This window comes from Agelaius phoeniceus, chromosome 26 (genome assembly GCF_051311805.1).
Source record: "Agelaius phoeniceus isolate bAgePho1 chromosome 26, bAgePho1.hap1, whole genome shotgun sequence".
In the NCBI taxonomy this organism is placed as follows: domain Eukaryota; kingdom Metazoa; phylum Chordata; class Aves; order Passeriformes; family Icteridae; genus Agelaius; species Agelaius phoeniceus.
The window spans coordinates 5471213-5496560 of NC_135290.1; the positions used below are offsets into that span (position 1 = coordinate 5471213).

Genomic DNA, 25348 nt, shown 5'->3' on the forward strand with positions numbered 1-25348 from the left:
TTTTAATATAATATATATCATAAAATAATAAATCAAGCCTTCAGATCCTCATCTCTTCCCTCATCCTGGGACCCCTGTGAACACTGTCACAAAGGTGTCCCTGCCACGGCAGGGGATTGCAATTACATGGTCTTTGAGACTCTCACCAACCCAAATAATTTGTGATTTCATGTTAAATTGCAGCCCATCATTCCCCCTGCCTGGGCAGGGCCCCTGTTTTTAATGCACCCCCATGGCTCTCACCTGAGCCAGCTTTGACTGAATTTAGGCACCAAATCCAGCTGCCCCAATGGGCTGAACTGGTGTTTACTGGTTGATATTTACTGGTTATCTTTTGCCTTTGCTGAGCTCAGAGTTTTCCCATGCAGTGTTTGGGGTGGGTGCTCTCTGCTGAACACACCCCAAAGCCCAGAGCTGTGCCAGGACAGGTCCTGTGGCTGCACCCCAAGGTTTTCCCACCTGCTGGGAAGCACTTTGGGGTGACAGGGAGCTGAGGTCCATGGGGACCCCCTGTGTCCCCTCTCATTCTGGCCAGGCTGGCACTGGCCTCACCTCTGCAGAGCCCCCAGTGTGCTGGGCACTACTGCTGTGGGACTGGGGTTGGGTAGGAAAAATCTGTGGGGAAATGCCCACTCTCAGCCCTCCTGGTGGCAGCCCTGAGGGAACTGAGAGCAGCAACCCCCCTGGCCCATTCCCTTGACCAAGGTGCTCCATGGAATTTTGTCTCCTCTGTAGGCCTTGGCAGTGATAGGGGCCAGCTCCACCTTTCCTCCTGTCCCCCTCTGCACCCCAAATGCTGAAATCTCCCTGTTGCCTCAGATAACACTAAATAATCATGATTGTCCCCTCTCCTTGCCCCATGTTGTGCCAAGCTGGGTCCCTGTCACCGTGCTGAGCTGTGAGGAGCCTGCAGAGGGGAGGGAGGTGAGAGGCTCTGCAGTTTTGGGAGCCCTGCTTCATTCTCCAGCCTTTCCTGGGCTCCCTGTGCAGTCCCACCCAGGTGCCTCCTGGGCCTGGCAGGGCTGGTTGGGATGGAGCTTTCCAGAGTTCCCTCAGCTCCTGGAACACGTTTGCCATCCAGTCATGACAAATCCCTGCTCAGAGCTGTCCTATTGTCCAAACAAAGCCCCTTCCCAGGCTGATGCACCTGCTCCTGTCCCCCTCAGCACCTCCAGCTGTCCCTGTGTCCCCAGGACCTTGGGGTGAGCAGTAATTTCCTACCACACCACCACCCTTTTGTGTCCACTTGGGTCTCCCCAAGTTTCTTGGCCCCCAGTGGACCCCAGCAGTCCCCTGGAGACCAGGCTCAGCTGTCTCAGCTTTGGATCCCCCAGCCCTCGCTTCATGTTCACCCCTGCTAAGCTCCTCCATCTGGTCTGGGCCCCCCCAGGATGATGCTTCTTGAGGCATTAGCAGTGGATCCAATGATAGTGCCATCAGCAGATTTCCTGGCATCGGGTTCCTCTGAGACATCTTTAACCCCAAACGGGTGCTCTGACCCTTGCACTGCCCCTGTGGGGCCCTCTGGCATCAGCAATGACCCCACAGCCTGACCCAAACCAGCCAAAACCCTGCTTGGACCCTCTCCTCCCACACCAGCTTACACTGGGAAATGCCAGCTTGGAAAACGCCAAGTTTGGCCCATTCCATGCCCGGTGGGAAAGCTGAAAGTGACCCAAACCAACGTCACTCTTTGGGCAGCACAGCAAGAATGGGCCAGCCCCAATTTTGGGGTGAAACCCTTCCCTTCCACCTGCCTTGCTGACCTTGCTGGTGTCCTCGGTGTCAGACTGGGTGCTGGTCTCCTCATAGAGGTCGGACTCCTCGGAGGCAATGGGGACCTGCACCGTCAGGCTGGGGTTGTTGATGAAGTTCATGTGCTCCAGCTCATCCATGAAGATGTGCTCCTTGCCCGTGATGCCGTCCAGGTACCCTGACTTGGGCTCCAGGGCCGTGTCCACGTGGTTGAGCGCGGGGTTGTCCCTCTTGCTGGGCTCCTGCTCTTCCTCAGGTGCCACCTTCTTGCCCTTGCAGAGGCGGCGCAGCAGCGCCAGCAGCGCGGCCTTGCCCAGGGCGATGCCGCGCGTGATGCGGCCGATGGCGATCTGCAGGTTGTTCAGCTCCCCATCATCGTCTGAAGCTGCCAGGCTGTCAGCACTGAAGGAGCTCAGCAGCAGAGCCAGGAACAGGTTTAGCACCTGGGGGGACAAAGCAAACGCCAGCCCTGAGCTCCAGTGGGTCTTGAGCCTCAGGATTTCCCCCTGCAGCTGCAGGGATCTGTGGCATTCACATTTCTAGAAAAATCCCTTTGACCAGGATTTTTCTCCTGGGAGGCTGAGAAACCTTAGAGAAAAAGGAAAACAATTCTTCTCTTATTTGCTTCTCCTGTGTTGTGCTCATGTGGAATGTGTTTGTTTACCCACAGGTGATTGTTTCATTGGATTCTTCTGTGAGTTGTTTTAACTCAATGGCCAATCAGGGCCAAGCTGTGTCAGGACTCTGGAAAGAGTCAGGAGTTTTCATTATTATCTTTTTAGCATTCAGTAAGAATTCTTTCTGTATAGTATAGTATAGTATAGTATAGTATAGTATAGTATAGTATAGCATTCTTTAATACAATATAGTATCTTAAAATAATAAATTAGCCTTCTGAGAACATGGAGTCAGATTCATCATTCCTTCTTTCCTTTGTCTGGGGGTGATCCAAATACAATAGGGATCACTGGTGGCTGTGGAGGAACCCCTTCACTGAGCATCTCATGGGCTCTGCCCTGCCCTCACCAGCTCTGGGATGCCAGTCCCAGTTCCTGGAGGGCATGGACATGCTCCTCCTCAAACCCCCTGGGCTCTGATGCCTTCCACCTCACCCTGGGCTCCCACAGTCCTGCAGATCCCTCTGCAAGAGATACCAGCCATGGTTTCAACTCCTCTTAAGCTCTGCTGTGGATCTGTGAGTGTGTCCCTTCCTTTGGTCTCTCAGAGCTCCAGGAATCCCATGGGGGACTCCCCAAGCCTCTGTTTTTTCTCCTCATCACCCCCAGGGATGCAACTCAGCTCTTGTGTCTGCCCCTGGATCCCTGGAAGGGTCCAAAGCCAGGCTGGATGGGGCTTGGAGCAGCCTGGGATGGTGGAAGGTGTCACTGGCCATGTCACAGGGTGGGGCTGAGTGCTCTTCAATGTCCCTTCCAACCCAAACCAGTCTGGGATTACCCAGTTCTGTGATTATGTCCCTTCTCTCCCCAGAATGAAACTTCCTGCTTGTCCTCTCAGCTGCAGCTCTTCCTCTCCTCTTCCCTGGCTTTGGTAGCCCAGATTCCCAGCAAGCCCCAGCAATTCCCAGCAAGGATGGATGATGGACTCTCCTGAGGGTCTCCCACACCCCAGGGTCATGGAGGAGCCTGGATTGGCTGTGACCCCATTCCTGCTCTGCTCCATCAAAGCCATGTTTCACCCCAGCAGGAGCCAGGAAATGCTCAGTGTAACTCCAGGCATGGGCTCGTGTGCTTCCCCTTCTACTTCACTGTCCCAAAACGTGCCTGAAGCCCACCACAGCCTCTCCTGGCACAGCTGGGGCTGCTGCCTGCCAGGAGCAGGAGCAGAGGGGTGGGATGGGCACCCCGAGGGGCAGAGCAGGGACGGAGCCAGCCCACAGCTGTTGGTGTTTGTGCCGCGGTGCCAGCAGCGCATCTGAGACGGGAATTAGCTGCTATCCAAGGACACTGCTGCTTTCACATGGCTCATGCCATGTGCCTTAAAGCACGTCTTTAAATAAATCCCCGCGGGCCCAGCAGGCAATGCCCCTGTTAAGCACCAGTTACAGTTAATGGGCGCCGCTGGCTTTGTAGGACAGGACTCTGTTACCTTGTCACCCGACTGACTTCCTCCCTTTTCCCTGAATAACCCCAAAGGAAATGCTCAAAGTGTCATTAAGAGCAAAGGAGAGGTCACCTTCTTCCTGCGTGAGAAACACACACCTCCCTGCACGGGGAGCCTTGGGAGCCTCTGGGACGGGCTCCAGGGCTCGGAAATACCTGAGGCACGGCCAGGAGAGCCTGGCAGAGAGGAGGAGGAGGCACAGAGGGTGCTGGCCGTGTTTGTGCTCCGTGTTTCTCTGCTGAGCTGTAAATGGAGCCTGTGCAGGAGCTGCAGAGCTGCCCCGAGGGTTGGGGTGCACCTTTGGGAGGCAACAGTGGCACCTCTCGTATGGGGACAATGGCACCTCTGGGATGGGACAATAGCACCTCTGGGATGGGGACACCTGCACCTCTGGGAGGCCACAGTGGCACCTTGGGGAGGGCTGTCACTGACCCCACCAGCTGAAATTGTGCTGCCCCTGTTTCTTCCCCAGAGCAGTCCCCTGGAGAGGTGGGTGGACTGTGCTGCTCCAAAAATGAGCTCCAGAAGAGGGAAACCTCCCAGAGCCCCTTTTGGGAGGGCTCTGCAGGGAGCCCCAGCTGAGATTCCCAGTCCAAACTCCTGCACTCCCTGCAGATGGCTCTGGACAGGCTCCTGCTCCTTACGGGGGCCCCTGTGGGTGATTTTCAGCCTTACCATCCCCTGGGCAGGTGGCATCACCAGCCTCTGCTGGCTGGTGGGAGGTGGGCACGGGGCTGACCCCTCTCTGCCCAGCACTGCCCTGGGCAGGGGCTGCAGCCAGGGGCTCTCCCTTCAAAGCCCCAAATCCCAGGAAAACCAAGGAGCACCCAAATCCCAACTTTCTGCCCTCAAATTGGGACACTCCAAGCTGACCTGAGCCGGGGGCTGCTGTGGGCTTCTCCCCGGGCTCCTTTCAGAGCCTCCCTGGGGACAGGGGTCAGCGGCTCCCGGGGGCAGATAGTTTTTCAAAGCAAATTCCAAAGAGATTACACAACCCCGGCAAGTAATAGGAGCGAGTCGGCGCTTCCCTCCCCTGCCCTGCTCCTCAAGAAGGGAGTGCAGGGCCCACGCAGGCTGCAAAACAAGCTCCAGAGCTGCCAGCGATGGGGTTACCAAGTTTAGAAAGGATTTCACGCTCGCCTGGAACTCGCAAACCTGCGGCTCAGGCAGCACAGGCAGCTGGGGGGAGTGGGGAGAGGGGGGTGTAGGGTGGGGGTGAGGGGAGCAGGGGGTCCCGCAGACTCAGGGAAGGAGGTTGGCCATCACATGGAGCACGGTGAGGGCTGGGGAGGTTGGGGATCTGCAGGAGCCTTGTGGGGGGCCTGCTCACAAAAGCACCTGGAGCAAAGGGTGGGATGGATGGATGGATGGATGGATGGATGGATGGATGGATGGATGGATGGATGGATGGATGGATGGATGGATGGATGGATGGATGGAGCTCTGCTTCCATCCCTCATCTGGAGAGTGGGAAATGGGGCAGGAAAGCTGGAAAAGCCAAGTGGAGGACATGGGGCAGCTTGAAGCTGAGCTCTGTTTCATCCCAGAGTTGCCCCTGCTCTGCCTAAGCCCATTTGTATTTTCTGTGCCTCAGTTTCCCCCCAGTTCCCAGTCTGGTTTCAGCTGGGGGTCCCTCAGGAACCATTCCTCCCTCTGTTTCACACAGAGCTGACACAGCCCACCTGAAGGGCCTGGAGAAGGAGGAGAATCCCTGTGCTCCAACCAGACCCTGTCATGGGCACAGCCCTGAGCTGGACAGAGGCGTCCCCAACCCAGCACCCCCGTGTCCCCAGCCCCAGACTCACCACGAGGTTGCCGATGACCATGACCATCATGAAGACAATGAGGCACATGGTCTGGCCGGCCACCTCCATGCAGTCCCACATGGTCTCGATCCACTCCCCGCAGAGGATGCGGAAGACGATGAGGAAGGAGTGGAAGAAGTCATTCATGTGCCAGCGGGGCAGGGTGCAGTCCACAGAGATCTTGCACACGCACTCCATGTAGCTCTTGCCAAAGAGCTGCATCCCCACCACGGCGAAGATGAAGACGATGATGGCCAGAACCAGCGTGAGGTTGCCCAGGGCGCCCACGGAGTTGCCGATGATCTTGATGAGCATGTTGAGAGTGGGCCAGGACTTGGCCAGCTTGAAAACCCTCAGCTGTGGGGGGCAAGGAGAGAAGGGGGTGGCTGGGGATGTCATTGCCACAGCAAGGCTGTGCCACTGCCATTGCACCCTCCTGGGGCTGTTTGACCAAGACAGGAGGGGTTAAACCCACACTGTTGGAATTCAGGACATCCCTCTGGCTGTCCTGGATTGCCCAAACCCCTGCCAGGGGGCTCAGAGACCTTGACACAGAGCCCAAGACATCTGTGACTTTGATTATGACCCATGGAAAAAATTACCAACCTTATATGAGGATCTGCAGGCCACGAAAATCTAAGTAGAATAATAGTTAGTTTGTCATGGGGTGAAAAATAGATCTTTTGGGGTTTTTAGAATGGGGGCTCGGAGTCCCAAGATGGAGGAATTTGGGCATGCCTTGTCCTTTTTCCCTTTTCTTGGCCTCCATCTTCTGCTGTGATGGTGGCACTTTTGGATTGGTTTAAGGTAGAAGCTCACTGTCTAACATAGGTGATAGGTATTGGGAAGTTATGGTAAATATTGTACACATAGTTTTTAGTATAAAAAGATAACACTGGTGTGCCTCTGTCTGACCTGCTGAACGGACCTCGGCAGGCCAGAGAAAGAATTTTATAGATAAGAAACAATAAACAACCTTGAGAATGAGAACTGAAGAGTTCTGACTCCTTCTTTGACTGCCAGGCTGGGAAAAGAGACTTTCTAACACATCTTGGGGTCACTGTGACCAACAGAAGCCCCGAGACCACACCTGCTCTGACTCCCTAAATATTTAACTTCCCTGAATATTTAACTCAGTCTTGTCTTTAACAGGGGCCAAGTTGGGCCCCCCCAAGCTGAGCCCCCACCATGAAGGAGGCTGGACAAGCCATCCCTGTCCCTGTCACCGCCCAGGTGTCCCCAGCACGTACCAGGCGGAAGGAACGGAGCACAGAGAGCCCCTGCACATTGGCCAGGCCCAGCTCCACCAGGCTCAGGGTGACGATGAAGCTGTCAAAGATGTTCCAGCCCTGCTGGAAATACTCGTAGGGATCCAGAGCAATGAGCTTCAGGACCATCTCTGCTGTGAAGATCCCTGTGAAGACCTGTGGGAAGCAGCACCCTTGACCACTTGTTCATACACCAGCGCTGAGCTGTGGGGTGGGGTGGGGCACCATCCCTCTTTTTTGGGGTATTCCCAAAGCATTTCACCCTGTTAGGGCCAGTCCCAGCTGGGAACAAGCTCCCCAGGTGCTGCCCGGTGGGGTGGGCAGACTGGGAATACTGGTGACTGATTCGTCTGGAGGGACACAAAGGTGAGTGCTGACAGCTGAAAATTAAAAATAAAATTTCCTTGGCAAGGAGACACCTTTGGAATGACTGGGTAATCACAGCTGCCCAGCACTGGGAACTGGGCTGCTGCTGGGAGGCTCCTGTCCCTCCCTGAGCCCTGGGAGAGCTGAGCTGGGTTTTAAACATTGCTCCTTTCCTGGGACCACAGCAGCACCTGCAGCATTGTGTCACTGCAGACAGGGCTCAGCCAGGTGACAGTCGCCATCCCTGCTGCCATTCCACGGCACAGCACGTGCAGAGGGCCTGGTGACAGATGGTTTTGGGACACATCTGTCCCTCACAGAGCAGGGAAGAGCAGCAGGGAGGCTCCTGCATCCTGGGGGATGTCCCCACATATCGCTTGCATGGCCACAAACATCCCCTGTCCTGCTCCAGTGTCTCAGAGGATTGTCCCCACATGTCCTTTACATGGCCACAAACATCCCCTGTCCTGCTCCAGTGTCCCAGAGGATTGTCCCCATGTGCCCCCAACACGCCAGCCCACAAACATCCCCTGTCCTGTTCCAGTATCCCCTGGGATTGTCCCCACATGTCCTTTACATGGCCACAAACATCCCCTGTCCTGCTCCAGTGTCCCAGGGGATTGTCCCCACGTGTCCCCAACATGCCAGCCCACAAACATCCCCTGTCCTGCTCCCGTGTCTCAGGGGATTGTCCCCACATGTCCTTTACATGGCCACAAACATCCCCTGTCCTGCTCCCGTGTCTCAGGGGATTGTCCCCACATGTCCTTTACATGGCCACAAACATCCCCTGTCCTGCTCCAGTGTCCCAGGGGATTGTCCCCACGTGTCCCCAGCATGGCCACAAACATCCCCTGTCCTGCTCCAGTGTCCCAGGGGATTGTCCCCACGTGTCCCCAGCATGGCCACAAACATCCCTTGTCCTGCCGGTCCCAGCTGGCCCTGCCCTGTCCTGCACACCCTGGGGTGGGACAGGCAGCTCCCCCGGGCACGGGAGGGGATGTGGGACAGCCCAGGGGGCTCAGAGGGGTCTCCTCCCTCTGCTCCATCCCCACCTGGCCCTTCCCCGGCAGATCATCCCGGGGATCCGCTCCTGGCTCGCAGGAAACCCTGGAGCCGCCCGAGCCCGGCCGTGCCTTGAGCCCCGGCCCATTAATCCCCTTGTATTTCCTGAATGAAACCAGAGCCGGTGCCGCCCGCCGGGACAGACAGCGGCGTCCGTCATTCCGGGGCTGCGCTCCAGAGCCCCGCAGGTGCTGGGGCAGCCCAGGGGATGGGAGCGCTCCCATCCTCAGAGCATTTCCACCCCTGCCAGGGGGCTCCGGGCTTGTCCCACCAGCAGATCCATCCAGCTCAGAGACATTTGTCATAGACATATTTTATGAAAAATCCTTTTGCCACAGGATCTTTTCTCCTGAGAAGCTGGGAAGCTTCAGCTTCTCCATGTTTTACTACTTTAGGATGTGACTTAGAGAATTGTCTACCCAGCATGTGAAATTGCTTTTACTTGATGACCAATGACAACCAGCTGTGTCAAGGCTGTGAGCAGTCACAAGGTTTTATTATTCATTCCCTTCTTTTCTTTGCTAACCTTCTGATAAAATCCTTTCTACTATTCTTTTAGTATAGTTTTAGTATATAATTTTCTTTTAATATAATATAATATATATAATAAAATAATAAATAAGCCTTCTAAAACATAAAGTCAAGATTCTCATCTCTTCCCTCATCCTGAGATGTGGTGGTGTTCACAGGGGTCCCAGGATGAGGGAAGAGATGAGAATGTTGACTCAATGTTTCAGAAGGCTTGATTTATTATTTTATGATATATATTATATTAAAGCTATACTAAAAGAATAGAAGAAAGGATTTCATCAGAAGGCTTGAAAGGAATAGAAAAGGAATGATAACAAAGGCTTGTGACTGATCAAGACAGTCTGGACAGCTGGACTGTGATTGGCCATTAATTAGAAACAACCACATGAGCCCAATCCCAGATGCACCTGTTGCATTCCACAGCAGCAGATAACCATTGGTTACATTTTGTTCCTGAGGCCTCTCAGCTTCTCAGGAGGAAAAATCCTAAGGAAAGGATTTTCCATAAAACATGTCTGTGACACTGAGACACCTACAAACACAACCACCTTTAGCAACCCCAGTGAAGAACCACCACAGACATTTGCCACCAGCTCCAAGCAGGAGCAGCCACTAAATTCACCTATAAAATCAGGACAGCTGAGATTTGCAATGATTCCACTGGACAAACCCCTGATTATTATAAATTTTAATGCTGCATTGCTGCTTCCTGCTCAACCTGTTTGTTCCCACAATCTGAACACCCTCTGCTCTGCCCTGTGGCCACCCAACATTTCTGTGGGGACACTGTGGTGTCACCCAGGGCTGTGGTGCAGAGGGTGGCTCAGGATGCAGCAGGAGGGGAGCAGGGGATGGTGGATCCCAATCCCATCGGTGCCCTTGGGCCATCCCAGAGCCCAGCCCTGCACAGGGATGCTGTGGGCAGAGCCCTGGGATGTGTCACACAGCAGCAGGGGGGGATCTGCCCTCTGGGGTGGGGGTTTGAAGGGGAGGATGGAGCTCCCTACCAGGTTCCCCACGGTCAGCACGTTCTCGAACTCCTCCGTCATGGGGTAGTGCTCCATGGCCATGAAGAGAGTGTTGAGCACGATGCAGATGGTGATGCCCAGGTCCACAAAGGGGTCCATCACCACCAGCTTGACAAACTCCTTCAGCTTCACCCAGGGACGGCAGCAATTCCAGACCAGGAATGTGTGGGCAAATTTGTACCACCAGGGTGGGCATTTCTGGTGAGCTTCTTCCAGCTCTGAGGGTGGGAAAGGAAAAGTGTGGGATTATCGTGTCCTTACCTGGATGGGCAAGTGCTGACCCTCAGGAGAACTTCTCCTGGGGCCCTGGACCAGCTCTGGATGATCTGTGATTTCAATATCATGGAATAGCCTGAGCTGGAAGACACACACAGGGATCATTGATCCAGCTCCAGAGCCCCCAACAATCCCACCCTGGGCATCCCTGGCAGCTCTGCCCAAACCCTCCTGGAGCTCTGGCAGCCTCAGGGCTGGGACCATTCCCTGGGGAGCCTGGGCAGTGCCAGCACCCTCTGGGGAAGAACCTTTCCCAGTATCCATCCCAAATCCCCCTGGCACGGCTCGTTCCCTTGTCCTGTCCATGGTCACAGGGAGCAGAGATCGGAGCTGCCCCTTGAGGTCTGACCTCAGGCTCCTCTTCTGCAGCTGAACAAACCAAGTGACCTCAGCCACTCCTCATGTGGCTCCTCCACATCCTTCATCATCTTCTTAGCCCTCCTCCGGACATTTTAAAAAGCTTTAGATCTTTTAGATCTTTTTTGTATTGTGGCACCCAAAAAATACAGGGGCTAAAAGGAGGAGCCTTCCCATGCCCAGGCATGGAGATGATGCAGAGCTGGCCCTTCAAACTGGAGAGGGATGGAAAGGCAGATAAGCCAGGGAACTGTGGATCCAATCCTGCTCCCAGCCCCTGGGCAGGATTTGAGGTGTCCCTGCCACCCTGAGATTGCCAGGACACCCAAGGGCACTGCTCTGGGCTGACCAGGGGGTTTCCTGCCTGTTCTTGGGGGGACAGGGGACATGGACTGCTGAGTTCATGGTGCTTTTTGCTGAAGCTGACACTGCAGTCCTGGGAAGCTGCTCAGCAGTTCCCAGTTGGCTCTGGAAACTCCTCTGACCAGCTGCAATCCCATTGATTTGCTTGAGATATTGTATTATTGCCTCCAGGCATCATCCCAGTGAGCTGGGATGAAAAGTCTGGTTTGAGCATCACTGACCCCATATGGAGACCCCAGGGCTGGAGCCATCCCTTGTGTGGGGCTGGGGATTTGGGACAGCCACTGTCACCAACCCAGGCCCTCCAGCACTGACCCTCACCCAGTGGGACGTACCTTCCACAGCGTTGGAGATGACACTGATGGCACTTCCCACCCTCTTCTCCAGCCCTGGCCCATCCTGGTTGCCCACAGTGAGGTGGTTGAGGTCTGGCTTCTCCAGCTCATGGGTGGAGTTGAACTGGGAGGAGAGGAGGGAGGGATGAAGAGTTATTCCATGCTCTGAAAGGCAGAGCAAGCCGAAAACAGGGAATGGTCTGGAGAGACCTCTGAGTGCAAGGTGGGCACCCCAAAAAGGCTTGTAGGACCCAACCCACGGCGAGGTGGGCACGAGCCTGGCCCCTCAGTGGGGTGGGCACCCTCAGGGATGGCAGGGGCAGGGCTGGCACCTACATCAACCACGGTGTCGGATCTCTGCAGGGTGATCTTGGGCACCACCTGCCCGTTGCAGTCCTTGGCCTTGTCCTGGTCACTGTTGAGGTCGGAGTCGTGCCCCTTCCCGGCCACGCTGCTGGGCAGGGAATTGCTGCTGGATGAGCGCTCCTGCAACTGCACAACCCTGTCACCCCTGTGCCCACAGCCATGGGGACATCCCACCGTGGCTGGGGGCTCCAGGGGCTGGGAAAATTCCTTCCCTCCCTGGAAGTGGTGGATGGAGGAGGCTTGGAGGAACCTGGGGTAGTGGGAGGTGTCCCATGGCAGGAGGGACTGGATGACCTTCCATGTCCATCCCAACCCAAGCCGTCCTGGATTTCCAAGCCTTTCCTTTTCCTTTTCCCTTTCCCCCCTCTTCTTCTTTCTCCTTCTCCTTCTTTCTCCTTCTCCTTCCCCTCCTCCTCCTTCTCCTCCTCCTCCTTTCCTTTTTCCTTTTCCCTACAAAAAGTTACCATACAACAAAATAACAACCCTCAATACCAAACATACCCAATACAACAAACACCATTTTATAACCACCAAAACTACTGACCTACCACTACAACACCACCTCTATCCACTTCTATTACCACAAATAAAGAAGAATTGCAGTTTTACACAAAATTACACAAATTACAGTTTTCCCTTTCCCTTGCACCCTCTCCACTCAGCTCTCCACAGCTGAGTTAGGTCTGTTCATGTTTGGTCAGGGACAATAATTCCTAAGGATAAAACTGAGCAAACCTTGGTTCTTCAAGCAGGAAACTTTGCCCTTTGCAATGAGCTGTCATCCAAAATGGCAAAGAAGCCAAAATCCTCAAGGCTCTTGCTGAAATGTGACCTCCAGGATTTTTGCACTTGCACTAAATGTTGCATTGTCACATTTCCATTGCATAAAAAAAATTGTCTTTTTTTGTCCTTTTTTTTTTCCTTTTCAATAGTGCTATTAAAATTTGTAGTTTATTACACCCTCTCATAGCACTGAGGATGCCACAGTGGACTGGGAAATTCTCTGTTCTCAGAGCACATTGCTGAAATCCAGGACATTTTCCACCTTTAATCACAGGATATGAAATAGATCCAAGCCCCCATTTCTTGTAGGTGCTTTGCCCTCACTCTCAGCTTAATTCCCTCTGTCTTTTTGCTTTCTCTGTGTCACTCTAAAGGAAGACATCCCTTAACAAAGCCTTTGGGCACTTCCCTGGTGGATGTGCTCAGGAAAGGGGCCTCAGTACCAGCCTGACCCTTGGGCAGGGCTGGCTCAGACCCTTCCTGCAAACAGCAGCAGCCAGAGAGGAGCAGACCACTTCCCAGGGGATGCTGTAGCTCTGGACAGATAAGAGAAGAGAGATAAGAGGCTTTGGAGAGAGTCAAACATTGGTTTGTGTCTCTCTACACATGAGGGAGGTGGTGACCTGCCCAAAGAGATTTTCAGGGATGTTTCCTGTGGATGCTGCTAACACGGACCAAAAGGATGGTTAGAGCTGGAAAATGGCTGGGCTGCAGCACCAAAGCTTTCGGCCATGTTTTTATAGGGATGTTGTACTGAAAACATTCCCAAGGATGGCAAAGGGGTGAAGGTAAAATCCTGGCACCACAATGGGACATCTCCTGTCCAGGTTGTGCTTTGGCCAAGCAGGGCTGGAACAGATGATCCTGGAGGTCCCCTCCCACCTGGTGTTCATTGGATCCCAGGGTGGTTTGGGTGGGAAAGGACAGAAAGACACTTAGTTTCCAACCCTCCTGCAATGAGCATGGACACTTCCACCATTCCAGTTTCCTTGGCTCCCACAAGGACACCAGGAGCTCCCTGGTGAGGCTCAGGGTGTCTCGAGCCCTTGGTTGTGCCTCCAAAGCCCAGGGTTTGCTGATACACTAAGCTGGGCTGCCCCATCTTCCCTGAGTGCTCCTTTGTGCCCTGGTGACACCGAGCCGGGCTCCTGCCAGCCTTCCTAATGTGCTGCAGGAGATCCTCTGGAACTTCTGAGGCCTTTTATGTCCCTCACCCCCTCCTCCTCTCAAACATCCCTGTGCTGCTCCAGTGCACCCTGGGCTGGGATTTGGATGCAGAAGTTTGATCTTTTCAACCTTTTTTGTCCCCACCCATGATAGTATCTCAGTTTTCTGATTCAGATGTGATACCCGAAATAGTTGCTCCATTTTTTCTCTACTTCCTATGGACCAAATAGAGTTTTTATTTGGATTTTACACCATGCTTGTTGCTACCTCCATTTCCTCTCCCTATCCCCAAGACCCCTCATTTTGGCCTCCACTCTTCCAACTCACCAGCCTTTCCTGCTCCTCTTGCTGCTTCTTCAGCTGCTCCATGAGCTGCTGGAATTCCTCCTCCTTCTGCTGCTCCTCCAGCATGGTGGCATCATTCTGCTCAGCATAAGCCATGGCCACCACAGCCAGGATGAGGTTGATGAGGTAGAAGGAGCCCAGGAAGATGACCACCACGAAGAAGATCATGTAGGTTTTCCCTGCTGCCCGCAGAGTCTGTGGGAAGAGGTGGCAGGGATGTCACCATGTCACTTTGGTGACACTCCCAAGAGAAAGTGCCCTGGGACACCCTCCTGGTTGTGGTAGGAGGGAAATATTTTGTCCCTGTCTTCTCCAAGGGTTGGTCATTGCCCAATGGACCTTCCTGCAGGCCCTTGCACTGGGCTGGGACTGGTGGGAGGCAGAGAGAAGCCTTGGTTCCCAAGGTTCCTGAGGGCTGCGAGTGATGGAGGTGGGACCAATATTTCATTGACTCACTTTGCTCAGCCCCCACCTTCTCAGGGCTCACCTTCAGGACAGCAGGGTCCTTTTCTGACTCTGATCATCTGGGCAAACCTCCAGAGGACAGGGGGAGCCTCAGGTGTAGGATCCCTTTTACCTGGCCAGCCTCTGGAGCTGGGTTCAGCTGGGGTTTTGTGGTGTCTCCCTAGAGGACAGCTCAAGGAGGGGACAAGTGACCTGGCTTCTCCTCCTTATCCTGTCCCTCAGCTCAAGCCAGAGGTGCTCTGGACAATCTCATAAATCCCTGATTTCCATGCCAGAGCTGGCAGCACCCTGGGAAACACACTGCACTGAAATACAGTGTCTTCCATGCTAGGGAAGCAGTAAATGGGACCATCCCCACCCCTGCTGATCCTGGCTGGGTCCACAAACCACAGAAGGTTCCAGTCAGTGACTTTTCACCTCAGGGGCAGCACAGAGACAGAGGAAGGCTGGCACAGGGGTGGAGGGGTGGTGCCTACCAGCTGGAAGAGGTTCTCCCAGAAGTCCTGGGTCATGAGGCGGAAGAGGGCCAGGAAGGCCCAGCTGAAGGTGTCGTAGCTGGTGTAGCCATAGTTGGGGTTCCTGCCGGCCTTCATGCACTCGTAGCCCTCGGGGCACTTCCTGCCAGGGGGGCAGCAGGGGTCAGAGCCTGGCACAGCCCCGCAGCCAAAATCATTCCTAAGGGAGGGGGTGCAGGGGGGGCCCTCCCCTCCAGCATGAGACAGGTGGGACACCTGGGCTGGCAGCCCCTGCCCCTGTGTGAGAGCTGATGCCCCCCAAAGCTGACACAGGCAGGAGGCTCAGACTGAGACCCCTCAAGCCGTGAGTATACATATTTATTTAAAGTGGGAAAACACATTTTGCTTGGGATTGGGTTGTACACTGAGGTGTTTAGGGTTTGGGGATTTCTTTGGGAGAGGTGTTTTGTTGGGGATTTCTTTCTTTCTTTCTTTCTTTCTTTCTTTCTTTCTTTCTTTCTTTCTTTCTTTCTTTCTTTCTTTCTTTCTTTCTTTCTTTCTTTCTCTTTAACTGATAATAAAATTAGTTTCCCTGTCACACACAAAAAAATCGATTACAGCGAATTAAGGCAAAAAATTAATGAAAATACCTTAATCTCATCCCATTACTACTAATAGATTTGTACTATTTCATTTTAAATAATATAAATTTGGGGTGCCTGAACTGATTCCAGCTGAAGCTGACACAACTGTAATGCCCACACTGGAACCCTCGAGCTGGTACCATTGGGATGATCCAGCTGATACCCTCAGGGTGCTGCCCAAGCTGATCCACTGGGATTCCTGGACTGTTCCCCTGCAGGGCCCCATTCCCAGCCCCATCCCAAGCACCAGGGGTCCCATGGGCTGTGCCAGCTCCCTGTGCCCTCCCAGGGGTGCAGGGGAGGGGGTCTCACCCACCCAGCGTCGCTGCTGTTCCCGCAGAGCAGGGCATCCAGGGCTCCCTCCAGGAAGTAGTAATTGGCTTTGCAGGTGGGGAAAGAGCAAGAAATAAAAATGAATGAATGAATAAATAAATAAGTAAGCACAAACATTGGTTTTCAAACTCTTGGGTGCAACTTGCTGTCATGGAAATTCCTTGAATCCCAGTCAGGCACGTGATTATCTACTCTCTGTTGACTTTGTTGCTTGTCTTGGCTCTTTCTCAGGGAGCTCCTGGGATTGTGTCATCAATCCAACCAGGCCCTCCCAAGCCTGGAAATCCCTCTGGATCTGGCCAGGGCCTGGCCACCTGGAGAATGGGTTAACACGAGGTCCAAGGATCAGGGCTGGGCTGTTTTCCTGGGAAATCAGGGCATTGGCAGGAAGCACCAAGCATGGGGCATGGCAGGAGTCCCAGGAAAATCCAGGGAAATGCTCCCTGGCTGCAGCTTCTCCTGGTGCTCCCATGGCTGGTGGGGACCCCAGGGGTCCTTACAGCTCTTCCCGAGGGCTCCACAGGAGCTGCCAAGCAGGGACACCACAGTGACCTGCCCAGGGACACAGGAGCACCTGCAGACACCCACACCTGGATGTGGCAGAGGGCAGCTGGATCCAGTCCTGGACATCACCCAGCACAGCCGCCCCAGGATTCTGGGCCTTCCTGGGTCCTCCCTGGCCCTGCCTGCCTTCTTGCCATGGAGTTTCTCTTTATCCTGTGGGGGCTCAGGTGGAAATACCCTATCTTTGCAATTCCAGGGTTTGGGCTGGCCCCAACAGCTGCTGTTGTGGCCTTGGGCAGCTCCTCTTTGCTTGGAGCTCATCAGATCCTATGGATGGAACTTGTTCCCTCCCAAAACCTGCCTGTAATGAATGCTGGAGCTGATTGTTGGGCCAAGCAGCTCAGCTGAGACCCAGCCCAGCCTTCTGAGCTCTGCTGAGTGTCCTGAATGAGATGTGGGCCATCCATCTGGGGCACCCTGCAGCTCTACCAGGCAGATTTGCTAGATTTTTATATTTTCATGGAGTTTCAAACCTCAAAACTGAAGAACAAACAGAAAACCCACCAAACTTTGGGTAAAATTTTCAAAGAAGGGGTAAGAAAGGAGAAAGGTAAACCTTCCTGAGGATCTGTGCTGGTCCCACCTCTCCCTCCCTTTGTCTCTCCCTGCCCTCCTGTGGCTTTTGTGGTGTTGCATAAAGGATTCATTGGACACTGTAGAAGGATCCAGATAGGGAAAAGTGGCTTCAAAGTGTCATTCCTGCATATTTTCCTCTGGGTTTTCCAGAGTTTTTCCTCTGGTTTTCCAGAGGAGCAGGTGGAACCCAAAGGGTTTGGTCTCCCTACTGTAACCCCCCCAATGGCACATTGGCCCTGACCAGCAAGTGAGAGAGGTGGAGACTCTGGTCCATCCCAACCTTCCTGTTGTGAAACCTTCCTGGAAGAGCTCAGCTTGCCCAAGTGGACCCCATTGTCCTGTCCAGGGGGATTTGGTCCCATCTGTCCCTTTGGTGAGGGTGCACAGCCTGTTCCACCCACCAGCCTGGGCAGGAAGGTCCCTGTCAGCAAACCTTGGTGTGGCCAGGAGGAGCAGGAAACTGAGGAGCAAACCAGGGTGGAGGTCAGAGGAGAGGGAGGTAGAGGAGCTTTACCTTCATCGCTGATGTAGGCCTCGAAGTCAAAGGTGCTCCCGGTGAAGTTCCCGGTGAAGTTCCCGGTGAAGTTCCCAGTGAAGTTCCCAGTGAAGTCATCCATGAAGTCGTAGAAGGTGGAGTTGGCCGAGGTGTCGTTGTCCAGCCCCAGATCCTGCAGGAAGGTGCTGTTGGGGGGAGGCCAGCGCACACACTTCTGCCGCAGGTTGCCCATGAAGAGCTGGAGGCCGATGAGGGCGAAGACGCTCAGGCAGAAAACCGTGAGGATCATCACGTCTGAGAGCTTCTTCACCGACTGGATCAGGGCCCCCACGATGGTCTTCAGCCCTGGGGGAGGCACCACCACTGAGCTGACTGCTACTTGATTAATTTGTGGTGTCCCCAGAAGGTGCTGGCTGTCACCCCTGAGTGAGCCCCCAGCTCTGTGCTCACATCACAGCCCAGCTCTGTCCCCACACACGGCTGTCACCCTGGGGTTGGTGCTGGTGACTTCCCCATCCCAGCCTTGGGATATCCAAACCAAAGCCCACCCCAGCCTGGCAGCCATCAATTCCTTAGCATTTTCTTTTTTTTCCCCTAAATCTGGCATTTTTTGGTACCAAGCCAGTGGAGTGAAGCACTTCAGGGTGGGACATGGAGAAGCTCTTTGCTGGCCCAGCTGTTCGATGCTGTGCACCTCTCCCAGCTCCAGAAAAGCCTCCGTGGCAGACATCTTTTATGAAAAACCCTTTCCTTAGGATTTTTCCTCCTGAGAAGCTGAGAGGCCTCAGGAACAAAATGTAACCAATGGTTATCTGCTGCTGTGGAATGCAAAAGGTGCATCTGGGATTGGTCTCATGTGGTTGTTTCTAATTAATGGCCAATCACAGTCAGCTGGCTTGGACTCTCTGTCTGAGACACAAGCCTTTGTTATCATTCCTTCTTTTTCTATTCTTAGCCAGCCTTCTGATGAAATCCTTTCTTCTATTCTTTTAGTATAGCTTTAATATAATATATATCATAAAATAATAAATCAGCCTTCTGAAACATGGAGTCAGATCCTCGTCTCTTCCCTCATCCTTGGACCCCTGTGAACACGGTCACACCTGGGTGGTTGAGAGCCCTGCCAGACCCCTCATCCTGATCCCTTCAAGCTGGAAAATCCCTGGTGTGCCCCAGTGAAGGTGACAAAGTGACACCTGCACATGGATTAACTCATCTCTCCCCACAACGTCACTGATCCCTCCCCAGGGAGGCTCATCCACAGATCCTCAGTGGGGTTTTTCTGTGGAGGATGGAGTTTCTGTCAGCCAAGGTCTACATGGATGATGGACAATACTGGGACACCCCAATGTTCATCTTTAGAGCTTCTCTGAGCCCAGAGCTTTCTCACATGGAGAAATTCTCCAAGGAAATGATTTTTAGCCCTGCCCTCTTGTCAGGTCATCATTCCCCAAATTATTTAAGTAAAGTCCTGTTCTCCAAGGCCCTGACCAAGGTCAGATGTTCCAAACCAGCTTATTTTTGCCATTGCTATTTCTGCAGAGCCCTTGGGGATGTCATTCCAGAAAGAAGCAGCAGTTTACATTTTCCTCAATGCAATTTTTAGCCTGTTTGATGAAGGAAAAAAACATTCAAATGTGAACCCTCACATTCTGGAGCCTGCAGGGACACCACAAGGACTTATTCACCACAAGGAATTGTCCTTTTCAGTTCAATCTCATGCTTCAGATTTCTGTGCTTGCACCAGGTGTTGAAATGGTATCAAATTTGGAAATCAGCAATCAGAGGGATTTGATAAGGTGCTCCTCACATGAATCTGGATGTTTTGGGTGATGTTAAACCTGTTAAATATCTCAGCTTCAGCACCAGACAGCCAACAATTGGCACAAAGCTGAGTCCATAGCTTCAAAAATGGAAAGATTTGGTTTATCAAACCCATAAATCCACTGGGAGCACAAATTCCCTTAATTCATCTCCAAGGAACATTAAAAACATCACATCTACCTCTTCAGGGGCTCCCAGATGAGTGCAGCTGATTTCAAGATGTAAAATCAGCAGGACCTGGCCCAAAAGCTGAATTTACATGGAAAATTTATGGAATACCTCATTTCCTCTGTTTTCTCTTGGAGCTGCCCAAAGAACCAGGACTTGCTGGGAACGGTGGGAACACCTGAGCTCAGGGGAAGGCACGGAGGGCAGGCCCCTCCTCTAAGTCCCACCTGGTATCACCGTGATGGTTTTCAAGGCACGGAGGACACGGAAGGTCCTGAGAGCAGAGATGTTCCCCAGGTCCACGAACTCGGTGATGTAGCTGTGGGACAGCAGAGGGAGGAGCTGCAGGGGCTCTGCCCAGAGCACTCCTCGTTCCTCCCCATCCCACAGGACTCACGCCATGGAGATGACCATGAAGTCCAGCCAGTTCCACGGGTCACGCAGGAATGTGAAGTCGTCGATGCAGAAGCCTCTGGACAGGATCTTGATGAGAGACTCAAAGGTGTAGATCCCAGTGAAGGCGTATCTGAAACGGGACTGGTCACCTGGGACACACTTGCCCAGGTCCAAGGTTTGCCCAGCCCTCCCAGGGGGAATATCTTGAGGAGCTGACTCTGGGGGCTGATGGGTTTTTGGGGTGCTTCAGCACTTGGAGAGGTTTTCACCTCACCTTGTAAGGTGGGCTCGGACATCTCGAGGTACCAACCCCTCTGGTGACCATTCTGCAACACCTCTGTCCCTGCTGATGTCCCACCACCCCCATGTTCCCTGCTGAGGCCTGACTGTGCAGAATCACAGCAGAAAATGATGGATTTCCCCCCTCCCCTGGGTTGTCCACAGTCCCTGGACAGGTGGATCAGCTCAGCCTCTCCAGACTGACAGTGCTGACCCAGCCCAGCCCAACCTGCTCTTCAGGGCTCTCCAGACATGGGGACCCCACCAGAATTTGGGCAGCTCTGAAACATTCTCACTCTTCAGTGCCCTATGGAGAGTGTGGACATCCCTTCTGAGGGCCACCAGCACCTCCCAGTGACACCTCCCCTGTGCTGAAGGGTGCCTGGATCCCCACCGCCCCCCTCAGCCTTGGTCTTGTCCCTCCTGAGGGACATTGACAGGCTGGGCTGTCCCCGTGGTCAGGGGAGGTCTCAGGACTCACTCCACGTTCTTGGACCACGCCGGGGGGTTGCTCATCGTCATAAACACGCAGTTGGTTAAAATGGTGATCATGATGAACATGCTGAATAATTTAAAACCTGGTCAAGGACCAAATGCTCTGATGGTGCCTGGATCCCCCCTTCTCACAGTCAGGAAGACAAGTGTCCCTGTTCCTCTTGTCCTGGCTGCCACCTTGGTCCCTCACCCTGCCCTGCTTCTCCTGATGCTCTCCTGCCTCAGTCCTGTGCTCATACTTCCCTCTTTTCCTCTTTGCTTCTGTGTATGCTTCCTTCCTTCCTTCCTTCCTTCCTTCCTTCCTTCCTTCCTTCCTTCCTTCCTTCCTTCCTTCCTTCCTTCCTTCCTTCCTTCCTTCCTTCCTTCCTTCCTTCCTTCCTTCCTTCCTTCCTTCCTTCCTTCCTTCCTTCCTTCCTTCCTTCCTTCCTTCCTTCCTTCCTTCCTTCCTTCCTTCCTTCCTTCCTTCCTTCCTTCCTTCCCTCCTTCCCTCCTTCCCTCCTTCCCTCCTTCCCTCCTTCCCTCCTTCCCTCCTTCCCTCCTTCCCTCCTTCCCTCCTTCCCTCCTTCCCTCCTTCCCTCCTTCCTTCCTTCCTTCCTTCCTTCCTTCCTTCCTTCCTTCCTTCCTTCCTTCCTTCCTTCCTTCCTTCCTTCCTTCCTGATGCTGGCCCTTCCTCCCTTTCTGTCCCCTGTGCTCCTTCCTCTCCATCACCTTTGGATACAGCTTTCCCTTCCCTTCATAGTCTCTTCAGTCCTCAGAAACCTTCATCTCTTTCTAGAAAGCTCTAACTCTTAGGCTTAGCCCCCTCTTCTGCAAAACCTCCCTCTTTTCTTCCTCCCTCATGGCCATGATCCCCACTTCCACCAGAGCTCTGCTGTGATCACTTCCACCCACCCTGCAATGCCCCTCGCGCTCTTGGGCTCCTTTCCTGCCTTTCCCTCTCTGTCCTGGTTCCTCTGCTTCCCTCTCCCAAAGCCTCCTTGGAGCTCCCTTGCTCACCCCCTTCCCAGTGGGACCAGATCTGACCCATGAACATTTCCCTTCCTTTCCAAATCTCCCCAGACCTCAAAACCCTTCATCCTCTCCCTAGGAAGATTCAACCCTTGGGCTTTTTCCTTTCTCCATCCAAACTGATACCTTCCAACCAGAAAGGCTTTGGTGCCTTCAAGGTGCCCATCAAGGACCTGTTCCTTGGGGTAAAGCTCTGGGCAGCAGGTCCTGCCTGTGCTGGGGACCCAGGAGCTTCCCACACCACCCCATCATCAACCCCTTCACTTGCCACTCTCCTGGAGCTGTTTGGACTCTGAGCACTGGGGTTTGAGCTGGCCATGGAGCAGCATCCCAGAGACCAAGGATATGAATGGATGAGGACTTTGATGGCTCCTCTGCGGATGGGGTTGAAGGGCCCCAGCATGTAGAGGGCAGGGGTGGCCGAGAAGCGGAAGATGGACTTGCCCTTGTTGAGGACTATGAATGTCTGTGGAGAAAAGAGGGGAGGGGGGTTAGTGCTTCTACACCCCCCAAACACCACGGACTAAGGGCTGCCCTCGGAGGGGAGATCCCTCTGCACGTTTGGAGCTCCAAAGGCTTGGAGATGCTCTATGCTTTGGAAGAGAGGAAAACACAGCAGTCTGGGGTGGTGGATTGTGGAAACCCAGGACACCACAGGGAATATTTCTCTGTCTGCTCTGGGGTGCCCTGACCCCCAGAGGAGCACTGACTCTGACCCTCATTCATGGAGAAAGTTTCCCAGACTTCAAGATAGACTGGAATCCACAAAAGTGTGAAATAGATTATAGAGAGCAGTGTAGGTGCATCACTTGGTGAGAAATTGAGGTTTTGGGATTTTTAGTGTGTAGTGGATGGAAGCAAGATGGAGGGCACAGGGTGTTGTCCTGGGTTTCTTCTTCATGCTGCTTCTCCTTCTTCTTCTTGGGTTTGGGTGGCATTTTGTAATTGGGCAGAAAAGTCCACATTAGGATCAGTTATTGGGTTAAAAGGGAAAATAATCTAGGTGTCAGTCCTTAATTGGATAGTTTAGCCTTAAAAGACCTTGTAACGAGAGATTGTTGGCCATTTTTTACCTTCTAATGAAAAGTTGCCCAACTCACAGCAGTGAGACTGTTTTACTGATTAATAATAAACACTTGAGTCTGAACATGAACTACCATCTCAAGTGCCTTCAATCCAGACCCAGAGAAACCAACAGTGGATCACCAGAGTGGGCTCAGGTAAGCATATGAGGTCCCTGCTTGGGTTTTTTCCTCGGGACTTACCCCTAAGGCCAAGCCTATGAGACAGAGTAGGAATTCTCCAGAGTAGAAATCCATTTTGATTTAGGTGAAATGTACATCTTTGAGTCTGTGGTTAGAAAACATAGCTATGTAGCCTGACTGCAAAGCCTAAGCTCAAAGAAACTAATTCAGTGAAAGACAGAGATAAAGGAGGAGAGACAAAGAGTGATAAAAAGAGACAAAGAGACTGCTGTGAGAGCATGTCAACCTGACCTAAGAATTCTTTCTGATAAAGAACAAGTGGCAAATGTCATGCAAAATTCATAAAAATGAATCTATATGAACCTATTGTGAAATTGTATGCATATGGATTTGAGAAGAAGATAAAAAGGGACCTGAAGTTCCCAGAAGTACACATGTCTTTTAAAGAGAGTAATCTCCACGTATGTCCGGCGCTGTAATAATAAACATACCGGCTTTACAACTTTCATAAAATTGTGGAGTTTTTAGCTCTCTCCGCAAAACACCTACCACGGGCAAAGCTCCGTCCCTCACCTTCTTGTCCTTGTAGAAAGGGTCCAGGTCCTCCAGCGGGGTCCCGATGAGCTCCAGCGGGGGGTCACCATAGATGAGGGGCAAGTTCTTGCCGGCTTCCAGGTCACTGCTGGGCTTGAGCTCCTCTTCCTCCTCGGGCATCTCCACCTGCTGCCTCTTTATGCGGAGCGCCTCGGCCTCGGCCATGCGCTGCTCGATGGCGGCCAGCGAGGCGGGCGTGAAGGGGCGCAGGTTCTCGGGGCCCGGGATGTGCGGCAGGCCGGCCATGCTCGCATTCTGCTCCCGGGCCCGCCGCGCCCGGCCTGCGGGGACAAGGGGCTGCAGCACATGGGGGACGTCTCGGGAGGGGGGTTTGGGGGCATCTAGGGGGGCTTTGGGGGCATCTCAGGGGGGTTTGGGGTCTAGGAGCACCACCTGGGGACATCTTGGGGGGTTTGGGGGCATCTCGGGGGTGTTTAGGCTTTTAGGAGCACCACCTGGGGACATCTCGGGGGTGTTTGGGGTTTCAGGAACACCACCTGGGGACATCTCGGGGCCCTTTGGTGGCAGGATCTCAGAGGGGTTTTAGGAGCATCACCTGGGGACATCTCGGGGGCGTTTGGGAGCATCTCGGGGGCATTTGGGGTTTTAGGAACACCAGCTGGGGACATCTCAGGGGCAGTTGGTGGAGGATCTCAGTGGTGTTTTAGGAACAACCCCTGGGGACATCTCGGGGGTGTTTGGTGCAGGACCTCAGTGGGGTTTTAGCAAATGCATTTATGGCAGAAATGTTGAGCTCACAGGGAAGGTTATTGTGCATGGATCACAGAGCACCCAGGGTGTTCCTGCTCCTTCCAGACCCCCAATCCCATCTGAAGCTGGGAAGCCTCAGGCTGGAGGAGGCTCAGGGGGCACCTTCTGGTTCTCCACAAGTCCCTGACAGGAGGGTGCTGCCAGGAGAAGTGACGGGACAAGGGGACACAACCTTAAGGTACACTAGGGGAAGCTTATGCTGGACATCAGGAGAAATGTTTTCCCAGAAAGATGGGGCATGGGAAGAGGCTGCCCAGGGAGGTGGTGGAGTCACCATCCCTGGAGGTGCTTGAGGAAAGCCTGGATGTGGCACTGAGTGCCACGGTCAAGGTGACAAGGGGGTGTTGGGTCATGGATTGGACTTGAGGATCTCAAAGGTGTTTTCCAACCTCATTAATTCTGGGATTCTGGGATTCTGGGATTCCACCTCCAGTCAGGAGGCACCATGAGGCTGGGACACCTGGTGTCCCTGTCACCGCCTGGCAGCGTCAGACACAGTTTCTCACCCCAAACACAGTGTTTCAACACAACCAAACATCTTGGGAAGCAGCAGCCCCACTCCAGCTGCCTCCCCTTGGCAGAGCATCAACAGCTTTGCTCCTGCGAGGGGCCCGTGGTGCCTCCAACAGGAGGATCCTCAGCCAGAGGAGCTGGGTCCTGCAGGGCTGTGGCCCTGGCACAGCTCCCAGCCATGGGAAGCACAAGGAACCTGCCCTGATGGGTGGTTCTGCTCCCAGGAAGGGTCAAAGGCTTCTCCTGAGCCTAAAAGTGAAGCAGTAAAGGCACTTTTGGATCTTACAGGGATTGGGATGGCTTCCCAGAAGGAATAGGGTGGGTGGGTTAGGGGAGGTAAGGATGTTCTGCTGCATAAAAGGAGTTGGAGAGAGGGGTGGCTGCACCTGGGGAAGAGGCTGACATGCCCTGGGGGAGGTGGAGATGCTGGCAGATGCTCCCCCAACACCACAGAGGTTCTTCTGCCTTGACAATGTCCCATAACTCCAGATTGTATGGGATATGAGCCCAACATTCCATAAAACTCAACCTTGCTTCTCATGGATGCTGGGACAGTGGTGCCTCTGTGCCTCACCCTCCCAAACCAAGCATCCCACTGGCAAACCCAAACTCCCTGTGAAGCTGCCAAGCA

At 53.6% G+C, this 25348-nt stretch overlaps 1 protein-coding gene across 1 annotated transcript in view; it reads right to left on the reverse strand.

Moving 5' to 3' along the window:
* SCN4A (sodium voltage-gated channel alpha subunit 4) overlaps nt 1-23712 on the reverse strand; it is a 37996-nt gene extending 14284 nt beyond the window's left edge. The window contains exons 1-15 of the mRNA XM_054649473.2: nt 23413-23712; nt 21982-22100; nt 20613-20702; nt 19854-19982; nt 19684-19775; nt 17483-17809; nt 15812-15875; nt 14873-15014; nt 13914-14126; nt 11607-11762; nt 11271-11394; nt 9919-10157; nt 6932-7105; nt 5682-6038; nt 1767-2198 (exon numbers count right to left, since the gene is read on the reverse strand). Of these exons, the coding sequence (XP_054505448.2) occupies nt 1767-2198; nt 5682-6038; nt 6932-7105; nt 9919-10157; nt 11271-11394; nt 11607-11762; nt 13914-14126; nt 14873-15014; nt 15812-15875; nt 17483-17809; nt 19684-19775; nt 19854-19982; nt 20613-20702; nt 21982-22100; nt 23413-23679 (2925 nt within the window). The 5' untranslated portion in view covers nt 23680-23712. The remainder of the gene's footprint in view (nt 1-1766; nt 2199-5681; nt 6039-6931; nt 7106-9918; nt 10158-11270; nt 11395-11606; nt 11763-13913; nt 14127-14872; nt 15015-15811; nt 15876-17482; nt 17810-19683; nt 19776-19853; nt 19983-20612; nt 20703-21981; nt 22101-23412) is intronic.
* Between the last annotated feature and the right edge of the window lie 1636 nt (nt 23713-25348).